Below are 25,521 nucleotides of genomic sequence, written 5' to 3' on the forward strand. Positions count from 1 at the left end.
ACTTAACATGTTTTTACTGTGGTGTTGATGACCCGACGAAGGATTTTGAGCTGTTTGGGCATTCAAAGTGTTTCTTTAATATGCCAAGAAAAAAGCTCTAAGCAGTTTTGTTAATGTTGAAAATAAAACTAAACCTTTCCTGACCCCTGACCCTGACCACTGACTTTTATCTGATTTAAAGGTGAAAATTGGGGTAGATCAGAATTTTGTCTTCATTTGTGACTTCACCAAAATAAATGACTTGACTTGACTTCTAGCAGGGACTCGACTTGGCTTGCTTTTTGCCACAGTAACTTGGGACTTGAAGGTTAAGACTTGAGACTTGCTTGTGACTTGCACATGTGTGACTGTCGTGGAAATGAATAGGGCTTGGAGCATAGAAACCCGCTCAGTGCGCTGCAGATGAATACACACCAAACACTATTAATATCCTGTACTGAACAGTACAATAGTACCGCTCTTTTGTATAAAGGTTTCCAAGCGCTCTGTAGCAAAGTAAATTTACAGACAAGCTTGCTGTAGTCAATTTGATGCTCTCTGGAGGGTTCCTCTGAGGGTCTGCACTCCTCCAAGACCAGTAGATTTATTTAACAAAAGGGAGTTACAGGGAGTGGCTTCAAGACCACCAATCACAGAACATGTATACATTCAAAAAATACAATGGGCAGTGCTTATGTAGAAACACAGACATGTGCGGAGATGAGGAGAAATGGCTGCCATCTTATGGACCTGTCTGTGTTCATCCATAAACATTACCTGTTAGTGGATCTAATCAAACGTGATTCAAATATAATACAGATTTGATAGTGACCATTCTATTTGTTCCAGTTGATGAGGTTTTTTTTGCATAAGATAATAGGAGCAGCCCCCCCAGTCACACGGATCCGAATGTGACTAAAAGATGCCATCTATTAATCTTGGTAAAATGATAAGAATTTCCATATCACAAACATATCTCAGCAGTACGGGGCCCCGAATTGTGGACATAGATCCGTGCGATGGACTCTCTTTGCTACTAGTATTGTGCCATCTCATCCAATGGAAGGTTTTCACTAACAAGTCTTTCCTGTAATGACAGTTAAAGAGACAATCACTGTAAACGGCGATTATTGGTAAAACCGACACTGGGAGACATTATGACTATTTAACTAAAGAAATGTCCACAACCAAAATTTCCACAACAGTGACTTACTCCCATGTCTGGCTTGAGCTGATATCAGTGGATGGGACTGCGGTATTCACTGATAGCAATCCAGCAGAAGAGCTGGCAACCAGGCAGAGTGCTGCTGGCTTCTGCCCCCGACTAACCGAAGATGGATTCTCTGTGGTAGTGGATGGGACTTCGGTTTCCACTGACACAACCCCAGAAAAAGGTCAGGCATTGGGACAGGAGGAGGTCAGCCTTGTTCTACAAACACTGGCAGATTTTCATAGAGATAAAGTATATGAGACTACTGTCTCCACCTGCATACCCCAGGGACGTGGGGTAGTCGGCCCAGATCCCCGAAAGCATGATGCAGTGAGCCCCGCCACCCTGTCTTCTCTCCTGCGGCTAAATGGACTCCAGGGAGAAGGACCAGTCCACGCTTCTCCCCAGCAGGGGTTATGTTCTACGAGAGAGGTAGAGGTTGGCTGGGTGAGTAACGATCTGTTCCGGACAATAAGTTTGGGGTACTGTGTGGGTACAGACATTGGGGGACTGGAACTATGGACTAACTTCGAAGTCAACCCGTTTGGGGTCTCCTTCTGTGTTAGTCTCCTGCCGAAAGGGGAGATATGTGATGGGAGTCACTTTGTTTGGGGGGGCTTGTGGAGCCCCAATTGCTTTAGGGAGGTTGGGAGGCTCCTCATTCAGTTTCCCCAGTTCTTCCTATGTGTAAGTCACCCTGTGTCTATAAGTCCCCAGTCTGGTCTGCTCTGCACTAATCAGACTCTTGCTAGTGGGGGGGGTTTGTTGTTGTTGAATACCTGCATTCCATTGTTCTATTGTTCCTGTCTGCCTTGAGTAAGCTTATTATGGGATGTGTATGTTTGTGTGGCTGAGGGGGAGGGGTTGTCAGATTGTATATCTCTGTGTGCATGTGTTTTGAATAAACAGTTTGATTATTGTTTCACTCCAAAACTTGTGCTGTCGAGTTCTTGGGGTAACTATAGCCAGATTCACGGATCCCGTGTTCCAGAGCTTAGGAAGCAGCTTCTTGGCGGAGATACCCAGTCGCGGTGTCCGGATTCCGTCACATTAATTATCAGGAAATATATACCCCGATCGAGGGACAGCAAAGGAGGCCAAGCGAGGGACATCGAAGGAGGCCGAGGGAGGGACATCGAAGGAGGCCCAGGGAGGGACAGCGAAGGAGGCCGATCGAGGGACAGCAAAGGAGGCCGAGGGAGGGAAAGCGAAGGAGGCCGATCGAGGGACAGCAAAGGAGGCCGAGTTAGGGACAGCGAAGGAGGCCGATCAATGGACAGCGAAGGAGGCCGAGCGAGGGACAGCGAAGGAAGCCGATCAAGGGACAGTGAAGGAGGCCAAGCGAGAGAAAACAAAGGAGGCCGATCGAGTGACAGCAAAGGAGGCCGAGGGAGGGAAAGCGAAGGAGGCCGATCGAGGGACAGCAAAGGAGGCCGAGGGAGGGACAGCGAAGGAGGCCGATCAAGGGACAGCGAAGGAGGCCGAGCACGGGACAGTGAAGGAGGCAGAACACGGGACAGCGAAGGAGGCCAATCTCGGGACAGCAAAGGAGGGAGAGCGTGAGACAGTGAAAGAGGCTGAGCATGGGACAGTGAATAAGGCCGAGCCCAGGACAGTGAAGAAGACCAAGTGCGGGACAGTGAATAAGGCTGAGTGCAGGACTGTGAATAAGGCCAAGCCTGGGACAGTGAAGGAGGCCTAGCGCAGGTCATTGAAGGAGGCCAAGCGTGGGACAGTGAAGAAAACCGAGCATAGCATAGTAAGAAAGACCAAGCACGGGACAGTGAACAAGGATGAGCCTGGGACAGTGAAGGTGGCCGAGCACGGGACAATGAAGAAGACCGAGCACGGGACAGTGAAGGAGGCTGAGCACGGGACAGTGAAGAAGACCAAGCGCGGGACAGTGAAGGAGGCTGAGCCTGGGACAGTGAAGGAGGCTGAGCCTGGGACAGTGAAGGAGGCTGAGCGTGGGACAGTGATGAAGGCTGAGCATGGGACAGTGACGAAGGCTGAGCCTGGGACAGTGAAGGAGGCCAAGCACGGGACAGTGAAGGAGGCCGAGCATGGGACAGTGAATAAGGCCGAGCGCGGGACAGTGAAGGAGGCAGAGCACGTGACTATTACTCCTCATGTTTGTCTATACATTAGAGGCCGAGCTGAGTCACTCCTTATGCCTGTCCTTACATTAGAGGCCAAGCAGAGTCACTCCCCATGCCTTTCCTTACATTAGAGGCCGAGCAGAGTCACTCCTCATGCCTGTCCTTACATTAGAGGCTGAGCAGAGTCACTCCTCGTGCCTGTCTTTACATTAGAGGCTGAGCAGAGTCACTCCTCATGCCTGTCCTTACATTAGAGGCCAAGCAGAGTCACTCCCCATGCCTGTTCTATCATTAGAGGCCAAGCAGAGTCACTCCCCATGCCTTTACTTACATTAGAGGCCGAGCAGAGTCACTCCTCATGTCTGTCCTTACATTAGAGGCCAAGCAGAGTCACTCCCATGCCTTTCCTTACATTAGAGGCTAAGCAGAGTCACTCCTCATGCCTGTCCTTACATTAGAGGCTGAGCAGAGTCACTCCTCATGTCTGTCCTTACATTAGAGGCTGAGCTGAGTCACTCCTTATGGCTGTCCTTACATTAGAGGCCAAGCAGAGTCACTCCTCATGCCTATCCTTACATTAGAGGCTGAGCGGAGTCACTCCACATGCCTTTCCTTACATTAGAGGCTGAGTGGAGTCACTCCTGGAATGGAGTTTTCCTTCTTCAACCAAATGAGGAGGGGAGATCACCCTACATACAGCAGAATGTGGTGAGGGGATGGAGGAGGGGATATCACCCTCCATACATCAGAATGTGGAGAGGTGTTGGAGGAAGGTAGATTAGCATGAGGGGGTGATAGTCTAGGCTCAGTGGTGGTGGTAATTTTGGGGTGATGGTCTGGGCTCAGTCTTGGTGGTAATGTTGGGGTGAGGGTCTGGGGTCAGTGTTGGTGGTAATGTTGGGGTGATAGTCTGGAATTAGTGTTGGTTGTAATGTTGGGGTGATGGTCTGGAATCAGTCTTGGTGGTAATTTTGGGGTGATGGTCTGGGCTCAGTGTTGGTGGTAATCTTGGGGTGATGGTCTGGAATCAGTCTTGGCGGTAATGCTGGGGTGAGGGTCTGGGGTCAGTGTTGGTGGTAATGTTGGGGTGATGGTCTGGGCTCTGTGTTGGTGGTAATGTTGGGGTGATGGTCTGGGCTCTGTGTTGGTGGTAATGCTGGGGTGATGGTCTGGAATCAGTCTTGGGGGTAATGTTGGGGTGATGGTCTGGGCTCAGTCTTGGTGGTAATGTTGGGGTGATGGTCTGGAATCAGTCTTGGTGGTAATGTTGGGGTGATAGTTTGGAATTAGTGTTGGTGGTAATATTGGGGTGATGGTCTGGGCTCAGTCTTGGTGGTAATGTTGGGGTGATGGTCTGGGCTCAGTGTTGGTGGTAATGTTGGGGTGATGGTCTGTAATCAGTTCTGGTGGTAATGGTGGGGTGATGGTCTGGGCTCTGTCTTGGTGGTAATGTTGGGGTGAGGGTCTGGGGTCAGTGTTGGTGGTAATGTTGGGGTGAGGGTCTGGGGTCAGTGTTGGGGGTAATGTTGGGGTGATGGTCTGGGCTCAGTCTTGGTGGTAATGTTAGGGTGATGGTTTGGAATTAGTGTTGGTTGTAATGTTGGGGTGATGGTGGGGAATCAGTCTTGGTGGTAATGTTGGGGTGATGGTCTGGGCTCAGTGTTGGTGGTAATGTTGGGGTGATAGTCTGGAATCAGTCTTGGTGGTATTGTTGGGGTGATAGTCTGGAATCAGTGTTGATGGTAATGTTGGGGTGATGGTCTGAGCTCAGTCTTGATGGTAATGCTGGGGTGATAGTCAGGGCTCAGTGTTGGGGGTAATGTGGGAGTGATAGTCTGAGCTCAGTGTTAGTTCTAATGTTGGGGTGAGGGTCTGGGGTCAGTGTTGGTGGTAATGCTGGGGTGATAGTCAGGGCTCAGTGTTGGTGGTAATGTTGGGGTGATAGTCTGGGCTCAGTGTTGGTGGTAATGTTGGGGTGATGGTCTGGAATCAGTTCTGGTGGAAATGTTGGGGTGATGGTCTGGGCTCTGTCTTGGTGGTAATGTTGGGGTGAGGGTCTGGGGTCAGTGTTGGTGGTAATGTTGGGGTGATAGTCTGAGCTCAGTGTTGGTGGTAATGTTGGGGTGATGGTCTGGGCTCAGTGTTGGTGGTAATGTTGGGGTGAGGGTCTGGACTCTATATGGGGGTAAAATAGGATTGTAGGATGGTGTTAGTTGTAGCTGGAGTACATTGTTGGGGTTAATGAGAGGATTATTGTTTGGGTTCAGGTTTGGGGTAATAGGGTCACCCCTCGTTCTTTGCTTTTACCTCAATGAGGGAAGATTAGGAGAAACAACCTATTTGCCTTAATATCTTCATTGGCCTTCCAGCTAAATGAGCTAATTAACTTTCACTTTAATTACTTTGGCTTCACTTTAATGACTTAGCCTTGGGAAGACCTCGGAGTAAGAAGCAATTTCCCTGACTTCTCTCAATACCGATGGCGAGGGAACTGCGAGGACTGTACGCTAATTGTGGGGAATGTAAAATGCAGAATAATGAGCAGATTGGCACTGAATCCGCTCGGCTCTGTCCCCTCTGATATAAAGACTTCCGTTGTTACCCCGATATCCACATTTCTTAGCACCTTCCACAATTTATCTAAAGGCAAGTCGTACATCATGCAATTGTCTTTACTTAACCAGGGCAGTGGTTGAACAAGAAAAATCCGACAGGGTGTACTGAAGTCAATCGATGGATCAAATTCAGTACAAGTCTGCCCAAATTTCAATCCATCTATGGCCAGCCCAAAGTGCCCTCCCGTTCAACCTTCCATCTATGCCCTCATATCACCCATCTTCTACAACCTTCCATCTATGACCTCATATCACCCATCTTCTACAACCTTCCATCTGTGACCTCATATTACCCATCTTCTACAACCTTCCATCTATGCCCTCATATCACCCATCTTCTACAATCTTCCGTCTATGCCCTCATATCACCCGTCTTCTACAATCTTCCGTCTATGCCCTCATATCACCCATCTTCTACAACCTTCCATCTATGACCTCATATCACTCATCTTCTACAACCTTCCATCTATGCCCTCATATCACCCATCTTCTACAACCTTCCATCTATGCCCTCATATCACCCATCTTCTACAACCTTCCATCTGTGACCTCATATCACCCATCTTCTACAACCTTCCATCTATGACCTCATATCACCCATCTTCTACAACCTTCCATCTATGCCCTCATATCACCCATCTTCTACAACCTTCCATCTATGCCCTCATATCACCCATCTTCTACAACCTTCCATCTATGCCCTCATATCACCCATCTTCTACAACCTTCCATCTATGCCCTCATATCACCCATCTTCTACAACCTTCCATCTGTGACCTCATATCACCCATCTTCTACAACCTTCCATCTGTGACCTCATATCACCCATCTTCTACAACCTTCCATCTGTGACCTCATATCACCCATCTTCTACAACCTTCCATCTATGCCCTCATATCACCCATCTTCTACAATCTTCCATCTATGCCCTCATATCACCCATCTTCTACAACCTTCCATCTATGACCTCATATCACTCATCTTCTACAATCTTCCATCTATGACCTCATATCACCCATCTTCTACAACCTTACATCTATGACCTCATATCACCCATCTTCTACGATCTTCCGTCTATGACCTCATAGCACTGCTCCTCTACAACCTTCCATCTATGACCTCATATCACCCATCTTCTACAACCTTCCATCTGTGACCTCATATCACCCATCTTCTACAACCTTCCATCTATGCCCTCATATCACCCATCTTCTACAACCTTCCATCTATGCCCTCATATCACCCATCTTCTACAACCTTCCATCTATGACGTCATATCACCCATCTTCTACAATCTTCCATCTGTGACCTCATATCACCCATCTTCTACAACCTTCCATCTATGCCCTCATATCACCGCTCTTCTACAACCTTCCATCTATGACCTCATATCACCCATCTTCTACAACCTTCCATCTATGACCTCATATCACCCATCTTCTACAACCTTCCATCTATGACCTCATAGCACTGCTCCTCTACAACCTTCCATCTATGACCTCATATCACCGCTCTTCTACAACCTTCCATCTATGACCTCATAGCACTGCTCCTCTACAACCTTTATAACACGCCCTTCTTCTTCTCTTTTTATACAAATTTTATAGAATGATGAGTACTGAAAGCCTAGGCCAATGCCTGGAACAGATATAATAAAGTGCTCAGACCATCCTACATGCGGTCCTGTATCCACCATCTTGTCTTGTTGATAATGGTGCCGGTAGATGAGGTTAGGATTGTGTGTAATGCCTCCTTCTCTCCGGCAGCCTGTGACCTCAGCTTCTACAAGGCCTCCCCGGGAGACCAACTGTGCTCCAGGTGTCCTCCCTTCAGTCACTCCGACACCTTGGCTGCCCAGATCTGTGACTGTGACCCCAACTATTACCGGGCAATGAGTGACTCTCCCACCTCCGCCTGTACACGTGAGTGGAACTATGTATTATAATGTGAAGAACAAAACTCCATATTGACCCACTCTATATTCTTCTCAGGTCCTCCTTTCAGTCTTTGTCTTCCCCATCCTTCTCATATCCTATATTCATTCTCTATTTGTCCTCAATCCCTCACAAGTGTCACTTTGTCCTCCGTATCTAGGTGTTACCCATCACTCAGGCTCTCCATTATTCTCAGGTCTTCCACTGAGTCTCTATGTTTCCTCCATCTCTCTAATGCCCTTAATTCAGTCCCTTTGTCTCCTCCATCCCTCTTGGGTCCCCTGTTAATGCTTTATGTTTCCTCCATCTTTATCAGGTTTTCTATATGTCCTCAATCTCTAAGTCCTTCATTCAGTCTCTGTGTGTCCTCAATCTCTAAGTCCTTCATTCAGTCTCTGTGTGTTTTCTATCCCTCAAGGGTCTCACATTCAATCTATATATGTCCTTCATCTCACTCAGATCTTTCATTCAGTCTCTATGTGTCCTCTATTATCCTTGTGTTCTCTAATCAGTCTCTATGGGTCCTCTATTATCCTTGTGTTCTCTAATCAGTCTCTATGGGTCCTCTCTTATCCTTGTGTTCTCTAATCAGTCTCTATGTGTCCTCTATTATCCTTGTGTTCTCTAATCAGTCTCTATGGGTCCTCTATTATCCTTGTGTCCTCTAATCAGTCTCTATGTGTCCTCTATTATCCTTGTGTTCTCTAATCAGTCTCTATGTGTCCTCTCTTATCCTTGTGTTCTCTAATCAGTCTCTATGTGTCCTCTATTATCCTTGTGTTCTCTAATCAGTCTCTATGGGTCCTCTATTATCCTTGTGTCCTCTAATCAGTCTCTATGTGTCCTCTATTATCCTTGTGTTCTCTAATCAGTCTCTATGTGTCCTCTATTATCCTTGTGTTCTCTAATCAGTCTCTATGTGTCCTCTATTATCCTTGTGTTCTCTAATCAGTCTCTATATGTCCTCTATTATCCTTGTGTTCTCTTATCAGTCTCTATGTGTCCTCTATTATCCTTGTGTTCTCTAATCAGTCTCCATGTGTCCTCTATTATCCTTGTGTTCTTTAATCAGTCTCTATGTGTCCTCTATTATCCTTGTGTTCTCTTATCAGTCTCTATATGTCCTCTATTATCCTTGTGTTCTCTAATCAGTCTCTATGTGTCCTCTATTATCCTTGTGTTCTCTAATCAGTCTCTATGTGTCCTCTATTATCCTTGTGTTCTCTAATCAGTCTCTATGGGTCCTCTATTACCCTTGTGTTCTCTTATCAGTCTCTATGGGTCCTCTATTATCCTTGTGTTCTCTTATCAGTCTCTATGGGTCCTCTATTACCCTTGTGTTCTCTTATCAGTCTCTATGGGTCCTCTATTACCCTTGTGTTCTCTTATCAGTCTCTATGGGTCCTCTATTACCCTTGTGTTCTCTAATCAGTCTCTATGGTTCCTCTATTATCCTTGTGTTCTCTAATCAGTCTCTATGGTTCCTCTATTATCCTTGTGTCCTCTAATCAGTCTCTATGTGTCCTCTATTATCCTTGTGTTCTCTTATCAGTCTCTATGGGTCCTCTATTACCCTTGTGTTCTCTTATCAGTCTCTATGGTTCCTCTATTATCCTTGTGTTCTCTAATCAGTCTCTATGGTTCCTCTATTATCCTTGTGTCCTCTAATCAGTCTCTATGTGTCCTCTATTATCCTTGTGTTCTCTTATCAGTCTCTATGGTTACTCTATTATCCTTGTGTCCTCTAATCAGTCTCTATGTGTCCTCTATTATCCTTGTGTTCTCTTATCAGTCTCTATATGTCCTCTATTATCCTTGTGTTCTCTAATCAGTCTCTATGTGTCCTCTATTACCCTTGTGTTCTCTTATCAGTCTCTATGTGTCCTCTATTATCCTTGTGTTCTCTTATCAGTCTCTATGTGTCCTCTATTATCCTTGTGTTCTCTAATCAGTCTCTATGTGTCCTCTATTATCCTTGTGTTCTCTAATCAGTCTCTATGTGTCCTCTATTATCCTTGTGTTCTCTAATCAGTCTCTATGTGTCCTCTATTATCCTTGTGTTCTCTTATCAGTCTCTATGGGTCCTCTATTACCCTTGTGTTCTCTTATCAGTCTCTATGGGTCCTCTATTACCCTTGTGTTCTCTTATCAGTCTCTATGGGTCCTCGATTATCCTTGTGTTCTCTTATCAGTCTCTGTGTCCTCTATTATCCTTGTGTTCTCTTATCAGTCTCTATGTGTCCTCTATTATCCTTGTGTTCTCTTATCAGTCTCTATGTGTCCTCTATTATCCTTGTGTTCTCTTATCAGTCTCTATGGGTCCTCTATTATCCTTGTGTTCTCTAATCAGTCTCTATGTGTCCTCTATTATCCTTGTGTTCTCTTATCAGTCTCTATGGGTCCTCTATTATCCTTGTGTTCTCTAATCAGTCTCTATGTGTCCTCTATTATCCTTGTGTTCTCTTATCAGTCTCTATGTGTCCTCTATTATCCTTGTGTTCTCTTATCAGTCTCTATGGGTCCTCTATTATCCTTGTGTTCTCTTATCAGTCTCTCTGTGTCCTCTATCACTCTCAGGTCCTCTAATCAGTCTCCATGTTTTTTGCCATCCCTCTCAGGTATTCAGCAAGTCTCCATGTTTTCCCCATCTCTCCATATTCCTCAGGCCAGTCTCCATGTGTCCTCCATTTTTCCATAGTCCTCAGGCCAGTCTCCATGTGTTCTCCATCACTCAGGTCTTCTATTCACTTTCTGTCTGTCATATATCTCTCCCAGGTCCCCCACTCAGCTTCTAGGTACCTTCCATTTTTCTATGGTCTTCCATTCAGTCTCTATGTGTCCTCCATCTTTTCCAGGTGTTCGGCTCAGTCTCCATGTGTCCTCCATCTTTTCCAGGTGTTCGGCCCAGTCTCTATGTGTCATTAATCTCTCTAAATCCCTAATTTAGTCTCCATGTGTTTTTCTATCTCTCTCAGGTCCTCTAATCAGTGTCTATGTATCCTCTGTCCTGCTCAGGTCTTCTGGTCAGTAAATCTTTGTCCTCTGATCCTCCTAGGTCCTCCCTCAGCTCCAGTCAATTTAATCTCGAGTGTAAATGGCACAACAGTGACCCTGGATTGGAACCCCCCCCGGGACACTGGTGGGCGCAGGGATGTCACCTACAATGTAATTTGCCGTCGCTGTGCTTGGGATGCCGGACAGTGTGAGCCATGCGGGGGAGGTGTCCGCTATACCCCTCAACAGATGAGTCTAGCAAAGACCTCCCTTATTGTAGCTAATCTCCAGGCCCACATGAACTATACCTTCTGGGTGGAGGCCGTCAATGGTGTGTCTGACTTCAGCTTGGAGCAACGGATGTTCTCTACTGTCAATATAACTACCAATCAGGCAGGTAGGAGACTGGGCGAAGTCTGCATATACTACTGAATAAATACCTGATATACTTCTAAAAAAAAAGCCTGAAAAATCCAGAATAGTGTATGGGTGGAGCCAGAAAGGCCCCATATCATAGAGGGCCCCCCCAGACCAATGCATTTATTTAGGTATAAGAATTAACCCTGCAGAAATGACACTCTACGTCTGTCAGCCCCTTCTCAGGTAGTCGCCATTCGTAAAGAAAAGACTTCGCAGAACACCATTACGCTTGTATGGCAGGAACCGGACCAACCCAATGGAATTATCCTGGAATATGAAATCAAATACTTTGAAAAGGTGATTATTATCGTCTGCGCCATTAGTGTGGTTTATTCATCTTTATTTCCTAATGTTTGATCATTTATTCATCATTCTAACTTCCAACTAAAGTGTTCGACTCTATAAACAAATTCCACCAATATATCCCGAGCCTAGAAGTAGGACTTCAAGTCTTCATTGCTGTCCAGACATTTTACTATTGTGGGATTCTCAGTATTAGGAAATTCTGGACTGGCAGGCTGGCTGATGTCATTGTCATCATTGTCATGTGTGCATGTGATGTAGGCGGCATTGGTCGCTATTTGCTTCTTGATAACCTAAAAGTTCCATGCTCTTCTCGGCCTCCAGGACAAGGAGATGCAGAGTTATTCCACCCTGAAGGCCAAGGAAACCAAGGCTGTAGTGACCAGCCTCAAACCATCCACCCGCTATGTCTTCCAGGTCAGGGCCCGAACCTCAGCTGGCTGTGGCAAGTTTAGCCAAACTGTAGAGATTGAGACCAGTAAAGCAAGTAAGTCTTGAAGGACATCTGAGACCCTGACCCCTGTGTTCTAATAACGATGGTTCGTTTCTTTACCCCCAAAATCCCCCAATATCCCCCAATATCCCCCAAAATCCCCCAATATCCCCCAATATCCCGTACACCACACTGACCTCCTGAGATACTGGAATGTGTATCTGATGTTACCCCGGCATTCTGGAAGCTGTTATGTACATCTGTCTACATGTTATAATATTTGTCATGTCAGAGCATTAATGTCACATGTCACGTTACCCATGGCTCTGACTGGTCAGTAAATCTGGACTCTCTCTATTGTCCAATGACCTTCCATAGAACAGAAGTATTCCTGTTTCACATTTGTTCAGTATCCAGCCTTCATGATGCTCTCTGTTTTGTATGACAGCGGCCCTGCGATATGACACCATGACCATTGTCTGGATCTGTCTGACGCTAATAACGGGGCTGGTTATCCTCCTGACTTTTCTAATCTGCAAAAAGCGGTAAGTGTCAGAATTTATCTCCCTGTGTTACCCGTCCTCTACGCCCTAACACATGTCCTCATGTCTGTCCTCCTCATGCCTGTCCTCCTCATGCCTGTCCTCCTCATGCCTGTCCTCCTCATGCCTGTCCTCCTCATGTCTGTCCTCCTCATGTCTGTCCTCCTCATGTCTGTCCTCCTCATGTCTGTCCTCCTCATGCCTGTCCTCCTCATGCCTGTCCTCCTCATGCCTGTCCTCCTCATGCCTGTCCTCCTCATGCCTGTCCTCCTCATGTCTGTCCTCCTCATGTCTGTCCTCCTCATGTCTGTCCTCCTCATGTCTGTCCTCCTCATGCCTGTCCTCCTCATGCCTGTCCTCCTCATGCCTGTCCTCCTCATGCCTGTCCTCCTCATGCCTGTCCTCCTCATGTCTGTCCTCCTCATGTCTGTCCTCCTTATGTCTGTCCTCCTCATGCCTGTCCTCCTCATGCCTGTCCTCCTCATGCCTGTCCTCCTCATGCCTGTCCTCCTCATGCCTGTCCTCCGTACGTCTGTCCTTAGGCATTGTGGATACAGCAAGGCCTTCCAGGACTCGGATGAGGAGAAGATGCACTATCAGAATGGACAGTGTGAGTGGATCATAGTCCTTTCCAATGCGGCACAATGGAGGTCCAGGTGTTCAGTCTTCTTTCTCATATGTTTGTTCAACAGTAACCTTTACAGAACCCAAACTCTATGTGGACCCCCACACCTATGAGGACCCCTGCCAGGCCGTTCATGAGTTTGCTCGGGAGATCGAGGCCTCTAGAATTAAGATTGAGAAGATAATTGGTTCTGGTAAGTCAGACTTCTCGCTGATCTTGGTGGTCACTCTATGTTTTAGAGATATTCCAAGAAAGTCACCGCCTAGAAAAAACCAAATCCACATTTCTATAACCCTTCCCAGTCCTGTTCATTGATGTTCAAACTCTAATGTCCACCATTTTCACATTTTTCGGGATTAGGAATGACAATTAGACCCTCCTGTTCTCCCTCCTGTCTTTAGGGGAGTTCGGAGAGGTCTGTTACGGTCGTCTGAAACTCCCCGGAAAGCGGGAAATTCCGGTGGCCATAAAGACATTAAAAGTTGGTTACAGTGAGAAACAGCGGAGAGATTTCCTGAGTGAAGCCAGCATCATGGCCCAGTTTGATCACCCCAACGTCATCCATCTGGAAGGTGTAGTGACCCGAAGTAAGTTCCTGAAAACACTTCCACATGCTGCATCCAATATGGACCCAGTGGGTCAGAGTCAGGTGCTGTTTATTTTCTTTTTCTGTGTTTGCAGGTAAATTAACAATGATTGTGACGGAGTACATGGAGAATGGCTCCCTGGATGCATTTCTCAGGGTAAGAACTTATAATAAACTTCATTGACATGATAAACCTGTGCAGCTGATCTCCATCTGTGTCTGTCCAGGAATTCCACCTTGGAGAACTCCTGAAAGCTCCACCCTGAAGGACTTCTGGAAGCTCCATGCAGGAGAATTCCTGGAATCTCCCACCCTGAAAATTTTCTGGAAGCTCCACTCAGGTGGATTCCTGGAAGCTCCACCCTGGAGGATTCCTGGAAGCTCCACCCTGGAGGATTCCTGGAAGCTCCACCCTGGAGGATTCCTGGAAGCTTCACTCAGGAGGATTCCTGGAGGCTTCACTCAGGAGGACTCCTGGAAATTCCTGAAAGCTCCACTCATTAGGATTCCTGGAAGCTCCACTCAGGAGGATTCCTGGAAGCTCCACTCAGGAGGATTCCTGGAAGCTCCACTCAGGAGGATTCCTGGAAGCTCCACTCAGGAGGATTCCTGGAGGCTTCACTCAGGAGGATTTCTGGAGGCTTCACTCAGGAGGATTTCTGGAAGCTCCACTCAGGAGGATTCCTGGAAGCTCCACTCAGGAGGATTCCTGGAGGCTTCACTCAGGAGGATTCCTGGAGGCTTCACTCAGGAGGATTTCTGGAAATCTGAACGACCCATTCAGGGGAGTTCCTGGAAGTGTGAAAGACCCATTCAGGGGAGTTCCTGGAAGACCCACTCAGGGGGGGCTCCTAGAAGCTCCACCATGAAGAGCTTCTGGAGGTTCCACTTGCGAGACTCTGAACATTGGAATGTATAGAATCGAGATGTCTATTTCACTGTTTGAAGATCATAGAGGGGTCAATTCTGACTGCCTGTATGTAGTTATTCCAATGAGGAACAATGGATAGGGTGGTATTAGCATGTGTTTATGTGGAAGAAGGGAAGATGTGACTTGGGGTACACCCAGATCACAGATTCTATCACAGTGTCACCTCCAGATTTGGTAGGAGATTTGGGTGTTTTTTGTGTTTCAGAGCCGGGATGGTCAGTTCACCATAATTCAATTGGTTGGCGTGTTGAGGGGAATCTCTTCAGGCATGAAATATCTTTCTGATTTGGGATTTGTCCATCGTGATCTGGCCGCTCGCAACATACTGGTCAACAGCAACCTGGTATGTAAAGTCTCTGACTTCGGCCTCTCTCGGATTTTGGAAGACGACCCGGAAGCTGCCTACACCACCACAGTGAGTGTCCACCATGCTATCTAATCTAGAGAATTCCACTGGAAATGTATGATGACTGAAAGAGAAATAATCTGCTCTTTGATTTCTCAGGGGGGTAAAATTCCTATCCGCTGGACAGCACCAGAAGCCATCACCTACCGTAAATTCTCCTCTGCCAGCGATGTGTGGAGTTACGGAATTGTCATGTGGGAGGTCCTGGCATATGGCGAGAGACCATACTGGAACATGACCAACCGAGATGTGTGTAGACCGATCTGTCACCAACTTCTCCTCCTAGTGGGCTGGATTGGAAAAGAGAAAAGGGGGCGTGGCCATGATTAATACTCATTACCAACAGATAACTTCCTAATAAAACTCTGACACTCCTCCCCTTAAAATCTATCAGATGTATCAAACCGATGATCCCATACAAGATGCAAAGTATTTCCATACATATACTGGTATTGTGCTCTAAATACTCAGATTACCCATAAATACTCAGATTACCCATAAATATTCCCATTACCCATAAATACTCAAATTACCCATAAATACTCAGATTACCCATAAATACTCAGATTACCCATTAATACTCCGATTACCCATAAATACTCCCATTACCCATGAATACTCAGATTACCCATAAATACTCCCATTACCCATGAATACTCAGATTACCCATAAATACTCCCATTACCCATAAATACTCAGATTACCCATAAATACTCAGATTACCCATAAATACTCAGATTACCCACAGATACTCTGATTACCCATAAATACTCTGATTACCCATGAATACTCAGATTACCCATAAATACTCCCATTACCCATAAATACTCAGATTACCCATAAATACTCAGATTACCCACAGATACTCTGATTACCCACAGATACTCTGATTACCCATAAATACTCAGATTACCCATGAATACTCAGATTACCCATAAATACTCCCATTACCCATGAATACTCAGATTACCCATAAATACTCAGATTACCCATAAATACTCTGATTACCCATAAATACTCTGATTACCCATAAATACTCACATTACCCACAGATACTCTGATTACCCATAAATACTCACATTACCCACAGATACTCAGATTACCCATAAATACTCAGATTACCCATGAATACTCACATTGCCCATACATATGACCCATCTTACTACCCTGTATATGGAGGATTGGGGAAGTCTTGTTCAGAGTACACAGTGTGTCTACTAACTGGAAATGCTGAATTGACGGATGAAGAGTATTAATGATGTTTTTTATGCTTTAGGTAATAAATTCAGTTGAGGAAGGTTATCGGCTTCCTGCACCCATGGGTTGTCCCACAGCATTACACCAACTCATGCTGGACTGTTGGCAAAGAGACCGCAATGAGCGTCCGCGATTCTCCCTGATTGTCAGCATTCTGGACAAACTCATCCGCAACCCGGAGCACCTGAAACTGAGCGCTACCGTCAACCGGTATGAACTGCACCCCAATATTCATTACTCCATATTTTTATACCATTTGTGACTAATATGAATTTTCTAAGTCCCCCATGAGAAGGTTAGCAGCAGAGAACTAGGAATGCACACATGTGCACCCTCCCAGTTCTTCTCCCATTCATTACACAGTTAAGGCCCAGTAGATTGAAGTGCAGAATTTGTTCTAAACTTCAATGTTCAAAAAAGGTTCAAGAAAATCCAATCTCATCTGAGTTACCTTTTATTACATATCCTGTGATAGACTAACCCATATAAAACAATGAGATCCAGAAGAAGACTCAACCCCAGAAACAGGATCCCAAAGAAGACTCAACCCATGGGACCCCAGAAACAGGATCCCAAAGAAGACTCAACCCATGAGACCCCAGAAACAGGATCCCAAAGAAGACTCAACCCATGAGACCCCAGAAACAGGATCCCAAAGAAGACTCAACCCATGGGACCCCAGAAACAGGATCCCAAAGAAGACTCAACCCATGAGACCCCAGAAACAGGATCCCAAAGAAGACTCAACCCATGAGACCCCAGAAACAGGATCCCAAAGAAGACTCAACCCATGGGACCCCAGAAACAGGATCCCAAAGAAGACTGAACCCATGAGACCCCCGAAACAGGATCCCAAAGAAGACTGAACCCATGAGACCCCCGAAACAGGATCCCAAAGAAGACTCAACCCATGAGACCCCAGAAACAGGATCCCAAAGAAGACTCAACCCATGGGACCCCAGAAACAGGATCCCAAAGAAGACTGAACCCATGAGACCCCCGAAACAGGATCCCAAAGAAGACTGAACCCATGAGACCCCCGAAACAGGATCCCAAAGAAGACTGAACCCATGGGACCCCAGAAACAGGATCCCAAAGAAGACTGAACCCATGTGACCCCCGAAACAGGATCCCAAAGAAGACTCAACCCATGTGACCCCAGAAACAGGATCCCAAAGAAGACTCAACCAATGAGACCCCCGAAATAGGATCCTAAAGAAGACTCAACCCTAGCAATAAGACCCCATGTAACCCCAAGAATACAATCCAGAAAAAGACCAAACTTATGTGACCCCAGGAAAAAAAATCCAGAAGAAGACTGACCTCATGTGACCCCAGGAAAAAAAATTCAGAAGAAGACTGACCCCCATGTGACCCCCAGAAATTAGATCCAGAAGAAAATTGATCCTATGTGACCCTATGAATAAGATCCAAAAGAAGAAGACTGACTCCATGTGACCCTAATAATAAGCTCCAGAAGAAGATTAACCCAGTGTGACCCCAGGAATTAGATGCAAAAATAGACTGACCCCAGGTAACCACAAGAATGGGAGTCTATTATTTTGAAGTGTCAGAACCTCTCTGTAATGACAGAACGCACCCCATCTGGTTTCCTGGCTCCGCCCCATTCCTCTCGTTGTTGGGTTCCAGCAGAGGAAACGTTCCATAACCAATCTGGAGCTCAGGACTGGAAGATCTCCCAGGTGTATGGAGGGTGAGGAGATGGTTATCAGATGATATTCTCAGAAGAAGGATTGAGTCTCGGTCATACATTGTAGACAAAATATCTCATAAAGTTTCATAATTCCCCCTCCCCCACCACTGACCTCATTCTCTGTTATCTCTTAGATTCACCCACCCACGGCTGGACCGGGGACTCTTCGATTTTGCCAGCTGTGCCACTGTGGATGCCTGGCTGGACTCCATTAAGATGGGCCAGTACAAGCAGAACTTTGTGATGGGTGGTTACCGTACCCTGGGGATGGTCATGCGGATGAATATAGAGTGAGTCCGATCACCTTTAATAGGGGGGGGGGGCACAGAATAAAATATTGCCATATTGAAGGGAGCCCCATCTTTCCCAGAACAGGCCACTCCCACTGCTCTATTACCCCAATCACATCAGGTGTGAGCAAACAAATCACAAAGTTCAGCACATTTCCTAAACCTTAGAGAACAACCATCTGGGATTTATTCATGTCCATTTGTAAGTTGTCATTAAGCAGCCGTACCTCTCGGGGGCGCTGTGTGTGTTGTTACTCAACTGTATTCTCCCCACCACACCCCAGATCAGATTGTATCCCAGTGTAAGCCTGTGAGGCCCATAATAGCACAGTCTTACCTCTTGGGGGGGGGGGGGGGTAAGGGTGTGTTTAGTGGGGCTGTCCTGACACCTGCCTAAGCTTGGGGCTGCTGACTGACACTCTGTCTGCAATGTTGGGTGAAGGGAAAGTCTTTAATTTTCCTCCATGTAACCCTGACAGGATCTGTGTTATATTAGAGATAGGATGGCCTCTCTGGTGGTCCTACAGCCTAACACTCAGCCTGACAGGGAGTGAAGACAAGTGAATAATCGACAAACAACCATCCCTGAGAGATAAGGTCCTACTACTCTAATGATTCAAGAGGGAAAGTCAGATTCTTAGGACTGGTTCTCTTTAACCCAGGTGGTAAATCCATTAAGTTTGCTCCCCGTTACTGAACATAACCCCAGTTCATAACATATACTGGCCTGGCATGGATATCTCGCCTGCGTGCCCCACCTGGCTCAGGATAACAGCCCTTTGTGTGTACAATCCATGGGAATCTTAGCTAGTGCTTCATATTCTGAAGAGCTGGATGGGATGGGATGGAATAGGATGGGATGGGATGTGATGGGATGGGATGGAATGGGATGGTATAGGATGGGATGGGATGGGATGGAATGTGATGGGATGGAATGGGATGGGATGGGATGGAATGGGATGGTATAGGATGGAATGTGATGGGATGGAATGGGATGGTATAGGATTGGATTGGATGGGATGGAATGTGATGGGATGGGATGAAATGGGATGGCATAGGATGGGATGGAATGGGATTATTTAGGATGGGATGGGATGGAATGGGATGGTATAGGATGGAATGGGATGGAATAGGATGGAATGGGATGGGATGGAATATGATGGAATGGGATGGGATGAAATGGTATAGGATGGAATGGGATGGGATGGGATGGTATAGGATGGGATGGAATATGATGGGATGGAATGGGATGGTATAGGATGGAATGGAATGGAATGGGATGGAATGTGATGGGATGGAATGGTATGGTATAGGATGGGATGGAATGGTATGGTATAGGATGGGATGGGATGGAATGGTATAGGATGGGATGGAATATGATGGGATGGGATGGAATGGTATGGTATAGGATGGAATGGGATGGGATGGGATGGTATAGGATGGGATGGAATATGATGGGATGGAATGGGATGGTATAGGATGGAATGGAATGGAATGGAATGGGATGGAATGTGATGGGATGGAATGGTATGGTATAGGATGGGATGGAATGGTATGGTATAGGATGGAATGGTATGGTATGGGATGGAATGGGATGGTATAGGATGGGATGGAATATGATGGAATGGGATGGGATGGAATGGGATGGGATGGGATGGAATGGGATGGAATGGGATGGAATGGGATGGTATAGGATGGAATGGGATGGTATAGGATGGAATGGGATGAAATGGGATGGTATAGGATGGAATGGGATGGGATGAAATAGGATGGGACGAGTTGGGATGGGACAGGATGGGATTGTAAAAAATAGGATGGGTTAGGATGGGATGGGTTGGGATCAAACACTACATTGGGCATCCGGTCCCATTAATGTGGGATGACATCAGGCCTGCCGGAACATTGGTTGCCTGGTTGGGATCACGTCATCCAATGATCTGATCCTCTAGATTCCACATCGGCCAGCTACACTATATATTTGATTATATTGATTGGTGCGGGGACTCTAGTACTCTTCATATGACAATGGCGGTTGGTGCGGGGACTCTAGTACTCTTCATATGACAATGGCCGTTGGTGCGGGGACTCTAGTTCTGTTCATATGACAATGGCGGTTGGTACGAGGGCTCTAGTACTCTTTATATGACAATGGCGGTTGGTGCAGAGACTCTAGTACTCTTCATATGACAATGGCGGTTGGTGCAGAGACTCTAGTACTCTTCATATGACAATGGCGGTTGGTACGAGGACTGTAGTACTTTTCGTATGACAATGGCGGTTGGTACGAGGACTCTAGTACTCTTTATATGACAATGGTGGTTGGTGCGGGGACTCTAGTTCTGTTCATATGACAGTGGCGATTGGTACGAGGACTCTAGTACTCTTTTATATGACAATGGTGGTTGGTGCGAGGACTCTAGTACTCTTTTATATGACAATGGTGGTTGGTGCGGGGACTGTAGTACTCTTTATATGACAATGGTGGTTGGTGCAGAGACTCTAGTACTCTTTTATATGACAATGGTGGTTGGTGCGGGGACTGTAGTACTCTTTATATGACAATGGTGGTTGGTGCGAGGACTCTAGTACTCTTTTATATGACAATGGTGGTTGGTGCGGGGACTGTAGTACTCTTCATATGACAATGGCGGTTGGTACGAGGACTCTAGTACTCTTCGCATTACAATGGCAGTTGGTACGGGAACTCTAGCACGCTTTATATGACAATGGCAGTTGGTACGGGAACTCTAGCACGCTTTATATGACAATGGCAGTTGGTACGGGAACTCTAGCACGCTTTATATGACAATGGTGGTTGGTGCGGGGACTCTAGTACTCTTCATATGACAATGGCGATTGGTGCTGGGACTCTAGTACTCTTCATATGACAATGGCGGTTGGTGCGGGGACTCTAGTACTCTTCATATGACAATGGCCGTTGGTGCGGGGACTCTAGTTCTGTTCATATGACAATGGCGGTTGGTACGAGGACTCTAGTACTCTTTATATGACAATGGCGGTTGTTGCAGAGACTCTAGTACTCTTCATATGACAATGGCGGTTTGTACGGGGACTCTAGTACTCTTTATATGACAATGGTGGTTGGTGTGGGGACTGTAGTACTCTTCATATGACAATGGTGGTTGGTGCGAGGACTCTAGTACTCTTTTTATATGACAATTGTGATTGGTGCGAGGACTCTAGTACTCTTTATATGACAATGGCGGTTGGTGCAGAGACTCTAGTACTCTTCATATGACAATGGCGGTTGGTGCAGAGACTCTAGTACTCTTCATATGACAATGGCGGTTGGTGCAGAGACTCTAGTACTCTTCATAGGACAATGGCGGTTGGTATAAGGACTGTAGTACTCTTCGTATGACAATGGCGGTTGGTACGAGGACTCTAGTACTCTTTATAAGACAATGGTGGTTGGTGCGGGGACTCTAGTTCTGTTCATATGACAGTGGCGATTGGTACGAGGACTCTAGTACTCTTTATATGACAATGGCGGTTGGTGCAGAGAATCTAGTACTCTTCATATGACAATGGCGGTTGGTACGAGGCCTCTAGTACTCTTCGCATGACAATGGCAGTTGGTACGGGAACTCTAGCACGCTTTATCTGACAATGGTGATTGGTGCGGGGACTCTAGTACTCTTCATATGACCATGGCGATTGGTGCTGGGACTCTAGTACTCTTCATATGACCATGGCGATTGGTGCTGGGACTCTAGTACTCTTTTATATGACAATGGTGGTTGGTGCGGGGACTGTAGTACTCTTTATATGACAATGGTGGTTGGTGCAGAGACTCTAGTACTCTTTATATGACAATGGCGGTTGGTGAGTGTAATGACACCCCAAAGTATGAAAGGGGTAACAGTCGTCTAGGATAATCCGCTAACAAACACCAGGACAGCTATCGACCACTCCAATCCGCCATACATGAAGCCCATACAAATAACTCCCCCCCCCCCCCAAGTACAAGACGAGGCTCTGTATTGAGGTCAAGTGAGAATAACTCTCTTCTGCTCCTTTATTGAAAGAAACACAACACTTATATACACTTTGAGAAAACCACATGAACAATGACTGTGTAATTACAGCCAGGTGAGCTCATTAACATACTTATCAATAGTCTCAGACCCAATTAACATACTGTCCTATTTTAGACAAAAGCACTTAGTTAATCAGTAGACATTCTTTAGGAGGGGCTGCTGGAAACAACACCCCCCCCCCCTCTCTCTGCAGCTAATACACATTGATTAGCAGACATGGTGTCTCTCATAGTTCCTGGACGTCCAAATTAGGAGTTGCACTTCCTGTGCCTTACAGTGTATAGGAATAAGATAGATCTCCATATTTCCTGAGAAATATTGGTAATGCCCATACTGTCCCATTTGAAGTAGTCCAAACCATATTCTCAGTGTACTCCACCCTCCTGGTCACCCTGCATCCATAACAGATGCAGGGTGACTTAAACATAAGAAAGCCACACAAGGCTGGACATGGTGCCTCCCAACCTCTTTAAAGGAATTTGGGGTCCACAACCTCCATGCCCAAAGTGATTCCTGTCACAGTGAGAGTCTCTTATATTTGTTGTGTCTTCTCTGCAGGGACATTCGGAGACTTGGCATCACTCTGATAGGACACCAGAAGAAGATCCTCACCAGTATCCAGATCATGAGGGCTCAGCTCATCAACACATTAGGACCCAGAATGCACTTGTGATGAAGACTCTGAATGACCCCGATACCTGAATGTGAGAAGAGGACCCGTTTCCTCTCCTGTCCTGGGATCATGTGACTGAGAGGCCACCAGACTCTCCTAACTCATTGCAGCCATCGTGTTCCGGGTCCCGTGTCATGTGTTTACATAGAGATCTCTTTGTGCTGCGATCTCGATATAGCAATAGTATATCTCGGAAATACAGGGTGCTTTATATATACAGGGTGGAGCCCTCCCCCGGTGGGTGTGCCAACCTATAGAATCTCATATGGATTCCAGTGAGCCCTTCCCCGCTGGGTGTGCCAACCTATAGAATCTCACATGGATTCCAGTGAGCCCTCCCCCGCTGGGTGTGCCAACCTATAGAATCTCACATGGATTCCAGTGAGCCCTCCCCCGCTGGGTGTGCCAACCTATAGAATCTCACATGAATTCCAGTGAGCCCTCTCCCGCTGGGTGTGCCAACCTATAGAATCTCACATGAATTCCAGTGAGCCCTCCCCCGCTGGGTGTGCCAACCTATAGAATCTCATATGGATTCCAGTGAGCCCTCCCCCGCTGGGTGTGCCAACCTATAGAATCTCATATGGATTCCAGTGAGCCCTCCCCCGCTGGGTGTGCCAACCTATAGAATCTCATATGGATTCCAGTGAGCCCTCCCCCGCTGGGTGTGCCAACCTATAGAATCTCATATGGATTCCAGTGAGCCCTCCCCCGCTGGGTGTGCCAACCTATAGAATCTCATATGGATTCCAGTGAGCCCACCTTCTCCAGAGACCCTGATATGATGTCAGTGGATCCCCGGTCCTGCGTTCAGTGGACAGAGTTGGGTTCAGTATGACCTCTGTGCGGGTTCGGGGGGAGGGGTCATTCTGCGTTCATTTCATGCTGAGCTCCTCCCCCTCCAGAATGGCCGCTGTTTTCATGTTATCACCAACTGCACTTTTCTATATTTTATTCAGTGATGACAGGAAGATGGCGGCTCACAGTGTGCAATAGAAGGGCAAGTGTGCAATATTCATCTGGGGGAGATCAGAGGCCTTCCTATACATCCCTCTGCTGGAATACAGGGGTCCTATATACAGGGGTCCTATATACAGGGGTCCTATATACAGAGGTCCTATATACAGGGGTCCTATATACAGAGATCCTATATACAGAGGTCCTATATACAGGGGCCCTATATACAGAGGTCTTATATACAGAGGTCATATATACAGGGGTCCTATATACAGAGGTCCTATATACAGGGGTCCTATATACAGAGGTCCTATATACAGGGGTCCTATATACAGGGGTCCTATATACAGGGGCCCTATATACAGGGGTCCTATATACAGGGGCCCTATATACAGGGTTCCTATATACAGAGGTCTTATATACAGGGGCCCTATATACAGAGGTCTTATATACAGGGGCCCTATATACAGGGTTCCTATATACAGAGGTCCTATATGCAGAGGTCCTATATACAGGGGTCCTATATACAGGGTTCCTATATACAGAGGTCTTATATACAGGGGCCCTATATACAGATGTCTTATATACAGGGTTCCTATATACAGAGGTCCTATATGCAGAGGTCCTATATACAGGGGTCCTATATACAGGGTTCCTATATACAGAGGTCTTATATACAGGGGCCCTATATACAGAGGTCTTATATACAGGGGCCCTATATACAGGGGCCCTATATACAGATGTCTTATATACAGGGGCCCTATATACAGGGTTCCTATATACAGGGTTCCTATATACAGAGGTCCTATATGCAGAGGTCCTATATACAGATGTCTTATATACAGGGGTCCTATATACAGGGGCCCTATATACAGGGTTCCTATATACAGAGGTCCTATATACAGAGGTCCTATATACAGGGGTCCTATATACAGGGGCTCTATATGCAGATGTCTTATATACAGGGGCCCTATATACAGAGGTCCTATATACAGGGGCCCTATATACAGAAGTCCTATATACAGGGGCCCTATATACAGAGGTCCTATATACAGGGGCCCTATATACAGAGGTCCTATATACAGAGGTCCTATATACAGGGGCCCTATATACAGAGGTCCTATATACAGGGGCCCTATATACAGGGGTCCTATATACAGGGGTCCTATATACAGAGGTCCTATATACAGGGGTCCTATATACAGGGGTCCTATATACAGAGGTCCTATATACAGGGGTCCTATATACAGGGGTCCTATATACAGGGGTCCTATATACAGGGGTCCTATATACAGGGGTCCTATATACAGGGGTCCTATATACAGGGGTCCTATATACAGGTCCCTCTCAAAAAACTTGCATATTGTGATAAAGTTGATTATTTTCTGTACTGATAAACATTAGACTTTCATAGATTTTACATTCATTACACACAACTGAAGTAGTGAAGCCTTTTATTGGTTTAATATTGATGATTTTGGCATACAGCTCA

At 46.3% G+C, this 25,521-nt stretch overlaps 1 protein-coding gene across 1 annotated transcript in view; it reads left to right on the forward strand.

The window, feature by feature from the left end:
• The window catches only part of EPHA8 (EPH receptor A8), a 62,058-nt gene extending 38,900 nt beyond the window's left edge, over positions 1–23,158 (forward strand). The window contains exons 3-16 of the mRNA XM_082276333.1: positions 7,670–7,825; positions 10,893–11,228; positions 11,424–11,548; positions 11,879–12,041; positions 12,436–12,532; positions 13,072–13,139; positions 13,222–13,347; positions 13,556–13,741; positions 13,836–13,897; positions 14,877–15,086; positions 15,177–15,326; positions 16,354–16,544; positions 18,183–18,338; positions 22,958–23,158. Of these exons, the coding sequence (XP_082132459.1) occupies positions 7,670–7,825; positions 10,893–11,228; positions 11,424–11,548; positions 11,879–12,041; positions 12,436–12,532; positions 13,072–13,139; positions 13,222–13,347; positions 13,556–13,741; positions 13,836–13,897; positions 14,877–15,086; positions 15,177–15,326; positions 16,354–16,544; positions 18,183–18,338; positions 22,958–23,072 (2,141 nt within the window). The 3' untranslated portion in view covers positions 23,073–23,158. The remainder of the gene's footprint in view (positions 1–7,669; positions 7,826–10,892; positions 11,229–11,423; positions 11,549–11,878; positions 12,042–12,435; positions 12,533–13,071; positions 13,140–13,221; positions 13,348–13,555; positions 13,742–13,835; positions 13,898–14,876; positions 15,087–15,176; positions 15,327–16,353; positions 16,545–18,182; positions 18,339–22,957) is intronic.
• Positions 23,159–25,521: the final 2,363 nt, after the last annotated feature.

The sequence above is a fragment of the Pelophylax lessonae genome (assembly GCF_965119305.1).
Source record: "Pelophylax lessonae genome assembly, contig: HAP1_SCAFFOLD_514, whole genome shotgun sequence".
Lineage (NCBI taxonomy): Eukaryota > Metazoa > Chordata > Amphibia > Anura > Ranidae > Pelophylax > Pelophylax lessonae.